The 13,042-nt window shown below is 35.2% G+C and overlaps 1 protein-coding gene across 1 annotated transcript; it reads right to left on the minus strand.

Annotated features, from left to right (window-relative positions):
- Nucleotides 1-3,073: 3,073 nt before the first annotated feature.
- On the minus strand, nucleotides 3,074-13,042 carry LOC145602371 (uncharacterized). Its single transcript, XM_081658566.1, has 7 exons — nucleotides 11,215-13,042; nucleotides 11,006-11,083; nucleotides 10,092-10,335; nucleotides 6,430-6,499; nucleotides 5,665-5,833; nucleotides 4,089-4,442; nucleotides 3,074-3,628 (listed from the first exon to the last, which is right to left on the minus strand). The coding sequence occupies exons 1-7, from the start codon at nucleotides 12,775-12,777 to the stop codon at nucleotides 3,392-3,394; spliced, it is 2,715 nt and encodes a 904-aa protein (XP_081514692.1). The 5' UTR covers nucleotides 12,778-13,042; the 3' UTR covers nucleotides 3,074-3,391.

Raw genomic sequence — 13,042 nt, forward strand, 5'->3', positions numbered from 1 at the left:
CAAAGTAGAGGCCTATTTTATAGGACGGGTCCTTTCTTTTGTAGATTGGATTCGTACCCTCATCCCCGGACCCTGTTTGGTTCAAGACCTAATGGAGTAGTTGATGGTCCTTTTGGATTGTCTTTTGGGTTTACAAGTTCCTAAAACTTGTTGGCGACTCTTTTTGCTCTTTTTCTTTCCCTTTGGAACGCCAACGTACTTTAGTGAATACTTGAAATATTCCCTACAGGTACACTTTTCTTGGACCCTATAAATAGGGAGATTCCCCCCAATAATTGGGGTACCGTAAAAAACATCACATCAACACGTCTTAATCATTACGACATTTATTACTCTCTAAAATAGAGAGCACGTGAGCTCGGCATCCGAGCAGATAACCTTCTTTCAGCACGTTTTACTCTGATTTCGTACTAACTTTATCTTCGGAGGCGGACCTCCGACCATTCGGAGCTCCGTTTGTTTTGCAAGTATAGGCATCCTTGCTGAAACCAGTATTTGAGTTGTAACTCTCCCGAGGGACACAAAAACACCCAAACAAGCGTGACTCTGAGATTTGTGCGTGTCACCTGACGCCGCGGATCTAAAACCCTAAACCAAGATTCCTACGCGTGTAATTAGGGGTCTTCGTTTAACCTTGGACAATAGAAGAAAAAACAGAGTTCTAAACTCTAAATTCTGAAATTCCTAATCTCTCAAAACCTCTTACTATCATACTACTTTTCTTCTCTCTCCCCAAATATTTTCCAACCTTAACCGAATCCATTGAGGTGCTTGGAGGTACGAAGAAGAAAGAAGGTCTATAAACATCTAAAACGGAGATTTAGCATAAAAGAAAAACGGTTAGTTTCCTAAGCACTTATTTAGATAATTTTTCTTTTATGGTTTAAATAATTTTAATTGATTAATTATTGTTTTTTTTATCACTTTAAACAAACTTTTAATTAATTAATTTCACATAGTATTCTTGCGTTAAGTAAAGACTAGAATTAGAATAATTAATTGTTGTTTTATCACTTAAGTCAAGGCGAATCTTGTTTATTTTGCTCTTTTCACTAATTTGAATTAAATAAGAATAACGACACTCATTGCAATGTAATCATTACGTAATCAATGCTTGTAAATAAAACCAAATATATGTTATTTGGTACTGAAATTGTGAAAAAGGAAGAGCTAGCAGAGGCCGCACTAGGGCTAGAATAGCGATTCCCCCCTAAAGGGGACGTTATTTTAGTACCCTCGCCCCCAAACTTATTAGTAGATCAATTTGGGCATGGGTAAACATATGATTCATCCTATATATCCCTTGAACCCTACGTGAGAGAAAGGCATGAAGAGGTTTATGAATTTTCCTAAAACTCATTGGCGACTCTATACTAATTTCTTAAAAAAATAATAATAATAAAAAAAAATAAGCGTAATGATAGAATCAACTTTAATTCAAAGTCTTCCAAATAGTCAGGAATTCAAATCCTAACACCCCCTAAAAAGTATAAAGTCCTAGGCTTTTAAAGCGTCATGGGCATAGAGAAAAGGATCCCCTACGACGGGCACACCCTCCTCACAGTAGCCTACAAATTAAAGATAATGATGGATGAAATAGTAGAAGGTTGAGCCCTACAACAGCAATCATGCATGTTACTTTTACTGTAGCCATGTATTAAATATTAGTGCATAGTATTTCTTTTAAAAAGAAGCTTTGTACAAAGAAGTGGCTGGTATGCATTTGCTAATTCATGAGTAGTAGCAAAAGGAAAGAATCCTTTGCTATGTAACGGATTGTAGGATACAAGAGAAAGGCAAGCTTGAAGAGAGTTTCATAATAGAGTCATTTTGAAATCATAAAGAGTCCTCTAGAGAAAAGCCTCATACCTTAGAAGTTAAGAAAAAGATTGGGTTTTCATCTCTCTTAAAGTAGAGAAAACCACTAGTTCTTGTCATGTCTGTTTAAACTTCAGTTAGACTGTTGTAATATTTTCAAACTAAAAAAAGTTTATTTCAGGAGGGAAGTTATCCTCTTAAATGTTATATGTCAAATGAGTTATTTTTCTGTTTAAAATTAAAGCTTCATCATAAGAACAATAGAGATTGTTTGATTAGAGACTACGGTGTACGGTAGGTAACGAATTAGATATGTGATATGTCTTATCTAAGGAAGACTGGGTTAGGGTTAGATAACTAGGTAAGGCCGAAAGCTCAGAACCCCAAAGGTTTCACTGTCGACTAAGTTCAGTTGTTGGTCAAAACTCTCTTTACATTTAATATTGTGAAGCATGCATGGTGAACTATTAAACTTTAATGTTAATTTATTTTGATATGTAACTAGTAAGCAGCAATAATTAGTACCATTAAAAATTGTAAATAGAAACAAGCAAAATTTAATGTCATATAAATTCCATTTTGTATACTAATATTGAGTTGGTTGGTCATAATCTCTCCTGATTCTGATGTAGTCAACCATGTTGAGTTTGGTAAGGCCAACACTATGGCCGTGGAGAAGGAGATGAAGCTATTTATCTATGTCTGACTATAATAGCGATGAAGGTTCAAGCTAAACAAAGGGGAGTGAAGTTCTTGCGAGAGAAATACCAATAACATTTTTGAAGTGGAATCCATAGGTTCTATTGAAGATGATCCCATGACTCTTGAACCTGGCCAACCACTATCTTTCCTTCCACCATCCTCCTTCATGTTCTCTATGTCTGTCATGCAGACCATGAATGTTGTATCCCCAATCCCTAGTTTAGGTCTTGTGTTAGTATAGCTATGAGAACTAAACCTTTCCTTGTTCTACAGTTCTACTTGTAGTGTTGAGTCAGTTGGAAGCTAGCCTCTTTTTTTGGACCATTCTCCAAAAAAAAAAAAAAAAAAAAAAATGTTGGTACGACTATAAAAATAGGTATTGGTGGTAGACCTAAAAAGTCACAAAAAATACCAACAAAAACTGCCAATTACTAGAGGAGGCCTCAAGGACTCTAGTTGCTAGAACCCGAGACATTCCCTTAATAATTATTAGAAATATGTTAAGCTATAGCCTAAAGCTGGCTTCATAAATGAAGCTTCTCGAGGACAGAGGTTCAGGACAATGAGAGACTGCCCATATATTGCATATAATTTTGCTACTTACAAATCATGATATCAATTTGTTCTGTCTTGATCACTAATTATCGATAGAATTTAATGCAATCTAGATGCATCTAGCTCTCTAAGAATAGTAAGTCAGTAATCCTAGTTAAAATTACTCCGCGGAATTGACATTCAAGAATCTCCCGTGTATCTTCAATCTTCAACCTTTATTTGAAATACGAGGTGCTTGTGAAGTCATACAAATGAAATGCTGGAATGAATATCTTATGCTGGAGATGATTGCTTAATTTGTATATCCACCAGACAATTACTTCAGAAAGGAGGCAGGTTTGCAGGGAGGATTCATGAATGACGCGACAGCCTCATGAATGTCTCTTCTGTGGCATGTTCTTTCACATCGCACCAGTGAGTTGGCTCCATTCCAAACAGTTTGTACATTGTTCGGAAAGAGGGTTTCACATAACCCTAAGAGCTTAGGGTTTTCAAGATCACGGAAAGTCTCCAGCATTCTTAGCTTCTGACGTTTCTTCTCCATCTCCAATAGCTGCACCAATACGATTAATGCTGTTAATTTAGATAAGAGTAAGCAAATGTTCCTTCAACTTTAGAAATAGAATTTTTAGCATCTGGAGACAAATTTACATGCTTAGTCTACATCTAAAGAGGTGCATTTATTATCTGATGAAAGTTCAGAAAGGCAATGACAACATAGCTGTCTGGAGCATTAGAAGAAACCCAATATGTCTATCAAATTATGAGCCCATTTATCTTGAGCAATGTTGATATGATTTGTTTACCTTGGTAAACATTACAAATACTTCGCAGTCTTTACTATTGGACAGTTTATAACAACACATTGGCTTGTAATCAAAATATAGGTTAAACAAACGAGCATATAGTGCTTAGTAGAAATTTTATGATTCAATAACTGTGACCAACTTCCAGTATAAACATAAGCAACTAGCAGATGAAGAATGCAGGGCTGATATAATAACAGCCAATACCTCTTGTCTATGTTGCAGATATCCAGCAGTTTGTCCTTCTTGCTGAAGCAATGGTTGCTGCCGGGCAATATTGTTAAATCTACTCCCGAATTCATCCTGAACATTTACTTCATTATGAAAATATAGTTCGGCATCACCTTTGTCACTATGCAATGATTTCTCCGAAATATCTCCAGATCTATCAGATTTATCTTGTAAATAAGCTCTATCAATCTCGGACTTCTCATTGTTGTACTGAGATGCAACAGCTTCAGGCTTCGTCTCCCCGTCTTCCATTTCAGCATCTGCATCCCCATCATGGGAAGTCTCCATATAAGACGAGGTCTCAACAGGACTTTCAGCATGTAAAATATCCTAAAGTAATCACGGCAAAGAGCAATGTGTCAAATGCTTTGCTTTGTTAAATATTCAATTTACACGCAACATCAACCCTATTCACAGGTTCCAGGGCCAATCATTAACATTTGATTTAGATGCTGTCTGGCATAGTGGCATGAACATTAATTTTTGAAATGTTCTAGGCTTCTTACTATCACACTAAGATGGCTTCATATGCAGCTCCTATGTGCCAAAAACATGGCATCAAATACACATATCAAGTCTCCAACAAATAGCGACTTTAGTAAAATCAATATTTTATGATTCTTATACTACCTTTGTTTCTTTTTAGTTGACACGTTTTGACTTTAGCACTATTCATACACCTTCCTTTGACCGTATTTTGTGCTTTATACGTAATGAAAAATATGGTCATGTGGGATCTTGTTAGATTCGTCACGTTATATACTTTCAAAATATAAACTTTTCATAATTTTTGCTTATCGATAATTAAAGATATTGATGATTGAATAAGTGCATTGGCAAACGTGACTAAAGAAACGCGTCAACTAAAAAGAAACGGAGGAAGTATATCATGTTTACTTCAGTTTTTTGCCATTAAAAAAAAGGTCACACGAAATTAACAAAATAATGCATGTTTCAAGTAATTCTCGACATATCAAATTAAAATTTGTTCCTGCATGTTATACGTAGAACAGATTTTACACTCATAAAAGAAAGTAATAATTATCCTTTGGGAAGATTGCTCCAAAAACTTACTCCGTCGAAGGAAAACAATTGGTTACCTACCTAGTAGGCTAGTATCTTAAAAAAAAAAAAAAATAAATAAATAAATAAAATATAAAAAAAAAAAAAAAAAAAAAAAAAAAAAAAAAATCTTAAATGCTCAAGACATGAAATAGAAATATACTCGTACTTAATATCTCATAAGAGTATGAAAATTTCATAGCAAAATACGAAGTAACATGCATTTTGCCTCAAGCTATAAAGAAGATAGGAAAAACAAATGAGATAGCAAAAGGCCTAGAAAATGTCATCCTTTCAAATAGAATCTGTATCCTCAGGTAATAAAAATAAATAAATAAATAGATAAATAAAAATATTTTTAAAATAAGATAATTTTCAATTTAATAATGAACAAAGTAGATTTTAAATTTATTCAGTTAATAGCCTAATGCAAAACATGACCGTACTCTACTTATAATCATATATGTATAATCAAAAATATGTAACACACCTCTTGCCTGTATTCTTCAGGTAGCCCAGTCTTGGGGACTTTAATTTGAGGTGAAGCAACTTGACCTCCCATTTCACGAGCCAGTTGTGCCTCACGAGCCTCACGCTCTCGTCTCCGACGCTTCATAATGCATATAGCACAAAGACAGTCATCTTTGTGACGCTTGACTCTGTAGGTTTCAACAAGACAAGGGGCTACTTTAGATTCAAAGCAAGTAAAACATTTAAATCAAAACTAACAATAAAAACGAGACAATTGTACATAAAAAACCCCTGTATAAACAGTATCATATGTAATAATTAAGTTTGATGTTCAGGTGATAAATTGGGCCAGGACGAGCTTTGTACAATAGCACTTGTCCAAACCTGCAAAATCATATGGGAATATTTGGGATAAAGCAAGTATTTCGGGATGGGCTCGTGTTGTAGCCTAAAACCGCAATTTGGAGCAGCCCAAACCCGCATACTCTTTGCGATGAGCAATAACTGTATCAATAATTCACCAGTATTATATCATAACCTTATCATTTTTAGGTCAATTTATCACCAGTAAATTTAATATTATAGCTGTATTGGTAACTTTAGAAATGATACATGCACTAAGAATAGGTTAATTGCTTTCTTTAAAAAAAAAAAAAAAAAAAGAGTAAGAAAAGAATAGGTTAATATCTAACTTCACTGAAAAAACATACAAGTAAATAACTATAAGCAAATATAAGATAGCTGCAACTTCAGAAATTCTCCATCCCAGACCCTAGAAACATACCCTTTTCCTTTTTTAAGCTTCTTTCCATGACCTGAAGTTGTTGGTTCATCCAGGGGACTGCCTTCTTCACCTAAATAATAGGAGACCATGACACTCATCATTGATATGCTGTTATAAGACACAAACACCCAAGAGAGAGAGTGGCTAACTAACAAACGCATATAAAAAATAATGCTTTAAAGCAAAGTCGTGAAAGTAATCGCAAGCAGAATGGAAGCAGAAGTAAACAAAGAAGGAAAAAAAAAAAACATGCTTACAGTAAGATTGAATTTGAGAAGGTATGGAGGGGTGCAAGATTAAACAAAATTTACATTATTACATTTTAAATTGGTCTTCTTTTCAACTAAAATCAGGCATCAAACTTGCATTATCCGAAAAATTAATTTTTCTGGACGGGTTTGGGAATACGTTTTTACGCATATTTAGTTGATTTTTAGGCCCGGCCCGACCATTTTTTTGGCGGGTTTGGGCACAAAAATTCCGGCCCCGAAACTTGGCCCGACCCAGCCCGAGAAGTGGGCATAGATTTTAGCTTCGGTCCGGCCCGGCCCGCCCAATGATCACCTCTAGTTCTTTGGTTTTTTATAACCATATAAAGAGCAAAAGAAAAATGAAATTGGGGTAGAAAGGAGAAAGGAGTATACAAAGAGAAAAGTAAGAAATAATTACAAGCCATAAAAAGATAAGAAAATCACTCGACCTAAAGAAAAATTTATTTCTAACCAACCACAACGAAAATGTATAGAGAGAAGGTTAGGAACAAAGAAAAGAGGGCCTCATAAACCTCTATTACATATATCAGACACCAATTTAATAATTGCAAGGAAACTCAGATAATTTTTTTGTTATTATCAAGAAATTTTTTTTTAATACATGAAGTTATGATCAGCAGAAACAAGAAAAGGATTGCCAAAAAAAATAAGGGTACAAAAGTAGCCCATATAACAGCAATCACAGAATACAAATTAGCCCAGTTTCTTTGAATTTCTACCACTGAATAATTATTAAAAGCCCCTGCAGCTTAACCCCACAGAGAGTGATTATCATAATGTAGAGATCAAGCCAATAATACCCTTAATGAATTATAATCAACACTGATCTAATCTACTTAGTCACTAATACAATGAGGTTGAATAGACCTGGCGACTCATGGTAACTGGACATTGGAAGTTTGAAATTCATGGCTAACTTCCACTATCTTTTCAATACATAAAAACTTTTATGTTTAATTCGGAATGATTCTTGTGTCTCAACAGGGTTTTGACATAGCAAATCTTACCCTGAAATATCCTAGTCTGACTCAGTAATGTTCTTCTCATCTCTCCCATATTTCCTCCACTTATTATAGTTAACACATTTTGACTTTTGACACTATCCACAAACCCTAAATTGATTAGCTTTTGTGATTTATAATTATGGTAATACATAGTCAAGTGGGTTGTGGAATTTTGTTAAAATCGTCTCAATATGTGTTTCCAAACTATCAACTTTTTACAAGTTTTAATAGTTGATAATAAAGACATTAATAGTTGAACTTGTGCATTGCCAAACATCATAAAAGAAAGTGTAAACTAAAAAAGAACGGAAGAAATATTTAATAATCTTGTGTCAAATCGTATATTTACTTGTAATAATCACGTCCATGTATAATTCTACCCTTTTGGCTTTGTAAATAATCTATACACAAGAGGGGATGGGGGAATTGACAGGGACTATAAAGAAAGAGTTGTGTTAAGTACTAGTATCGTCCTTGGTACGAGGACATATCGAGTATTGGGGACAGTAATTACTCGTGCTCATGTTATTAAATCTCAACCACATCACCACGTCGCAAATACAATGTGAAGGACATGGAACTTATCGAGACCGAAATATAGGTGAACACAATCTTAAGCCAATCACAAATACCACCTATGTAGAAATCATACAAAGATATGAAAACTACTCTCAGAAACTAGTAAACCTCAGAACCAAGTCCACTTTCCACCTGGCTACATTGGTTATGAAGTATAATAGTTTTTGGAGTAGTCACCAAGACCATCAAGTTTAATGTCAAAAGACAGATAAGTTGCACAGGGTACACTTGCCTGGTCCACAAGGCGAGCAACAAATCTCCTGTTTTTCCTATCACCAAAATAACTTAAAGTTGTGGGGAGCCCAAGCAAGAGCAAATAATACCCGTATTACAAACTTTTTTCCACAAATAGTTGTTACAATATTAATTGTGTTTATGAAAACTAAAGATCTAGCAAATGGCATCTCTTTTAAATAAAATAGTATTTAAACCATTAGGAGGGAGCTTAATTGATGAGAGAAAAATTATTGGACTAGGCAGAATTGAATGGAACTGAACCGCAAATCTTCAAACTTAATCCACAAACCATCGCCTTACTCATACGATTTAACTTTAATCATTAAGAAGGATCTCTCATCTCATCTACAAGATTCATAATGTGCATTATACATGTATATCAATTTTGCATATACAAAATTAAACATAAATTCTGTTAAAATAGAAAATCTCTAACAGTGGTACAAATCAAATTTCAGCCTTTGGACCTTCTCACATTAAATGTGAAGAAAACACTACACTTATTTTTCACCTTATAACTGTTAGCCTTTGGACCTTGATATTAGAATTCAAATGAATTCTAACTTCCATACCTCAATAAATAACATCTATAAGTGTAAATTGGCGTGTATATGCTTGGTTGACTCATAGGTACCACAAATCCTTTCTCCATTAAAAACAAATAAAAAATAAAAAAATAAAAAAAAAAACACATTAAGCTAGCCTATATATGTGAAGTTCAAGATAAGATCACCTTTGCAAAGTTTAGGAAATATTAAATAAATTAATGGGAAAAGGGGGAAAATAAACAATCATCTGGGGAAAGGTGCTAGAAAGTCTATGAGTATTCTATGCCTATATTCTATATTTCAGATGCATTCCCATATCATGGTTAAGAATGACTTCCTAACCCAGTCACTAATGGTACAAACATATGCTCTATCTTCTTCAACATCTAGAGCCAAGATTTTACCATTGTACCTTAGCGCATTATATAAGTTATTGCCTTTTTAAGAAAACTATGATGGTACTTTGTTACCCAAAAATTCAACTGTTAGACTTTTAAGATAATATGCAATAAAACTTGTTACAAAATTGTCATAAGTAAAAAAATTAAAATACAATGGAAGGGTTGGTGTTGAATGATGAGATTTGAATGAACAAGGATGAGGCTGGAGATGTAGGCTTGTACAAAAGTATAAATTAGCAAAGGAGATTGTCAAATTACTAAGAACTACCAAATCTAGTTTACACAATATCAAAAATATACATCCACTATCATTAAATTTGGACCCAAATCTAAAGATTCTACAACTCTACTATAGGAGCTATATTGATTACTTATACAGATTAAAATTTGAAATTAACGCACATACTAATATACTATATATATTTTAAATTTCGCAACCACAATCACTTAAATATCTGCAAACTAGTCCACAGTCAAGTGACCAATGAGTCACCCTTTGTTTTCTATACATAGTATAAACAAAAGTATAGGCATGAGCAAAGAAACCTCCTTCGATCTATTAACAGCTTATGACCTGCCTCTAGATTAAATCAACATATAAATGAGAACATATTTGCTTACCTTTCATCTTCTGTGTTTGTTCAGTATACAGCCCAGCTGCCATCCAATACTTCATAAAGTTCTTTTTGACTCGCTTCATAAGATCAACAATGTAGTCACCCTTATTGTTGTACTTGCTGCAATTATCCCATATATACTGTACATCCTTATAGACATCCTCAGAATCCATATACTTTTTTCCACTTTCAAGATTGCTGCGGATGGTGCCAAAATCCATTGGAGTATCAATGACATCAAAGTAATCCTATCACAAAAGAATAGAATAAGATAACCACAGTAGCAAAGTACACACTCTTCAGATGAACAAGGTATGAAGGTATCAAACAATCATTAACTGCAATACGCTTAAAGCAAGCTCACTCTACCCTACAGATTGTTAACTAAGAACATTTTTAGAATTTGAGTGACCAAGATGATTGACCACTTTAAGATCATAACACAGTATACCTAGAACACCATTATTGAATGAGTAAACAAGAAGTAACAAACTAACAAATTAAACACTCTTCTTTTTCTTGAGTGCCTTAGTCCAAAAGCTAATTTTAAAAATACAGACTACAGGCTAATGCTACACAAAATGATTTCCTAAGCCTCCTAAGTCAAAGAAACTAAATTGATAGTGGGGAAGTATAAATTATAAAATTGTATAAACCCATAATTCACATTATAACCACCACCAAAATCAGAAATGCATGCAGCAGGAAAATAAGCCTAAAAATGTTTCCGTCTAACTCGGCTAAAGCCAAGAATGTCTCTTTTGACAGACAAGACACCTGATAAGTATATTTCTCGAGTGCACCAGTCCAAACCAAACCTGATCTTAGTAAGTATCATGCCATCCCATTAACATTTAAATCTAAGCATTATGACAACAGGTTTCTCAGTATTGAATAAAGTTATCACATCATACTTACTGGTATTCCTAACCCAATAGGATCAACTGGTACATTAAAGGGTTCAGCAGCATCCATTTTCATAATCTTCTGGATCACCTAAGAAAATCAAAACCAGTTAAAATCCCCTTAATACGAGTAAATAAAATCCTAAAGCTCTACATTCTACTTGTACATCTCAAAAATCAAACATTATTACAAAATAATAAAAATACCTCTCCATCTCATACCTCTAAAGAAGCCTCCAACTCTTCCTTGTTATATTTAGCTTCTTGTTGAGGAAACCTCGCTTTGTATTCCTCAATCTTTTCCTCATTTTGTGACAAATCATTAACACCATTCTCTTTACCATCAAGGGCTGGAGGACTTGAACTTTTCGAAACCACAATCTCACCACCACCAGAGGTAGGGGGACTTGAACTTTTCCTAATAACAATCATACCACCACCCGAGGTAGGGGGACTTGAACTTTTCCGAATAACAATCTTACCAATCTGTTTACCACCCGAGGATGGAGGACTTGAACTTTTCGAAAACACAATCTTACCACTCTCTTTACCACCAGAAGCTGGGATACTCGTACTTTTCAAAGACACAGCATTACCACTCTCAATACTAACCGAAACTAGAGGGCTTGAATTTTTCACAAACACAGCCTTACCACTCTCATTACCATTACCACCTACAGCTGGGGAATTCAGAGACACAATCTTACCACTTTCATTACAACCTGATGTCAGGGTACTCCAGCTTTTTGAAGACACAATCTTGCCACTCTCATTCTCAGCCGAGGCCAAAGGACTTGAACTTCTCAAACACACAACCTTACCACTCTCATTTTCAGCTGAGGCCAGAGGACTTGGACTTTTCAAAGACACAACCTTACCAATCTCATTCTCAGCTGAGACCAGAGGACTTGAACTTTTCAAAGACACAATCTTACCACACTCATTCTCATTCTCAGCCGAGGGTAGAGAACTTGAACTTTTCGCCACAACCTTACCACTCTCATTCTCATTCTCAGCCGAGGCCAGAGGACTTGAACTTTTCAAGGACACAATCTTACCACTCTCATTCTCATTCTCAGCCGAGGCTAGAGGACTTGAACTTTTTGCCACAACCTTACCACTCTCATTCTCATTCTCAGCCAAGGCTAGAGAACTTGAACTTTTCGCCACAACCTTACCACTGTCATTCTCATTTTCAGCCGAGGCCAGAGGACTCGAACTTTTCAAATTCACAACCTTACCACTCTCAACACCACCCAAACCCGAAGGACTCGAACTCTTCGAAGACACAATCTTAATAACCCCAGATTTTTTACTACTCCCATCAACCTTCTCACCACTAACAACTTCTTTATCATCTTTCTTCTCCACTACACAACCAACCTCACTATTTTTTACCCCGTCACCTTGAAATTGACCAACAGATGAACCAACAACCTGAGGCTCAACAGGTGGAGGTGGTTTAGGCGTTGTTTTCAGCTTCAATTTAACACGCCCATAAACAGCAGTTGGAGTAGGTCTTTGAAACACTTTTGGAAGTACAGGCATTGTTTCCACTGCCTTAACCGGCATCGCTGGTGCCGATACCATAACCGGTTCCGATATCGGTTTCGACACTTCTTCCACCTTATTGTTGTCCTCCTCCTCAGATCCAGAATTATTTTCCTCCGAATTTACACTTTCAATGTCATTATTTGGGGATTCTTCAGCGTTTATCGGAACAATCGGCGATTGCGACTTTCGTTTCTTGCTCTTCCCCTTCTTATGCCCACGTTTTCGCTTCATTATTCTTGATTACTACAAACTTAATCAACTGAATTCAAAACCAAATATATATAAATCTTGATTGAATTGTAAAATTGGAGGTAAAACCCTAAAATTAAAAGCGGAAGAAATTCGATCTACGAAATTTGTGGGAAGATGAGGATTGTTCCTTGTTGCGATGCCGGGAAAACCAGTTTGAATTTTTGATTTGTTCTTGTCGCTCTAATTTCAAATTTCGACTATGGATGAAGAAGCAAGTTCTATTAACTTTTTTTTTTTTCCTTGT

The sequence above is a fragment of the Chenopodium album genome, chromosome 21, assembly GCF_948465745.1.
Source record: "Chenopodium album chromosome 21, dcCheAlbu1.1, whole genome shotgun sequence".
NCBI classification, from domain to species: domain Eukaryota; kingdom Viridiplantae; phylum Streptophyta; class Magnoliopsida; order Caryophyllales; family Amaranthaceae; genus Chenopodium; species Chenopodium album.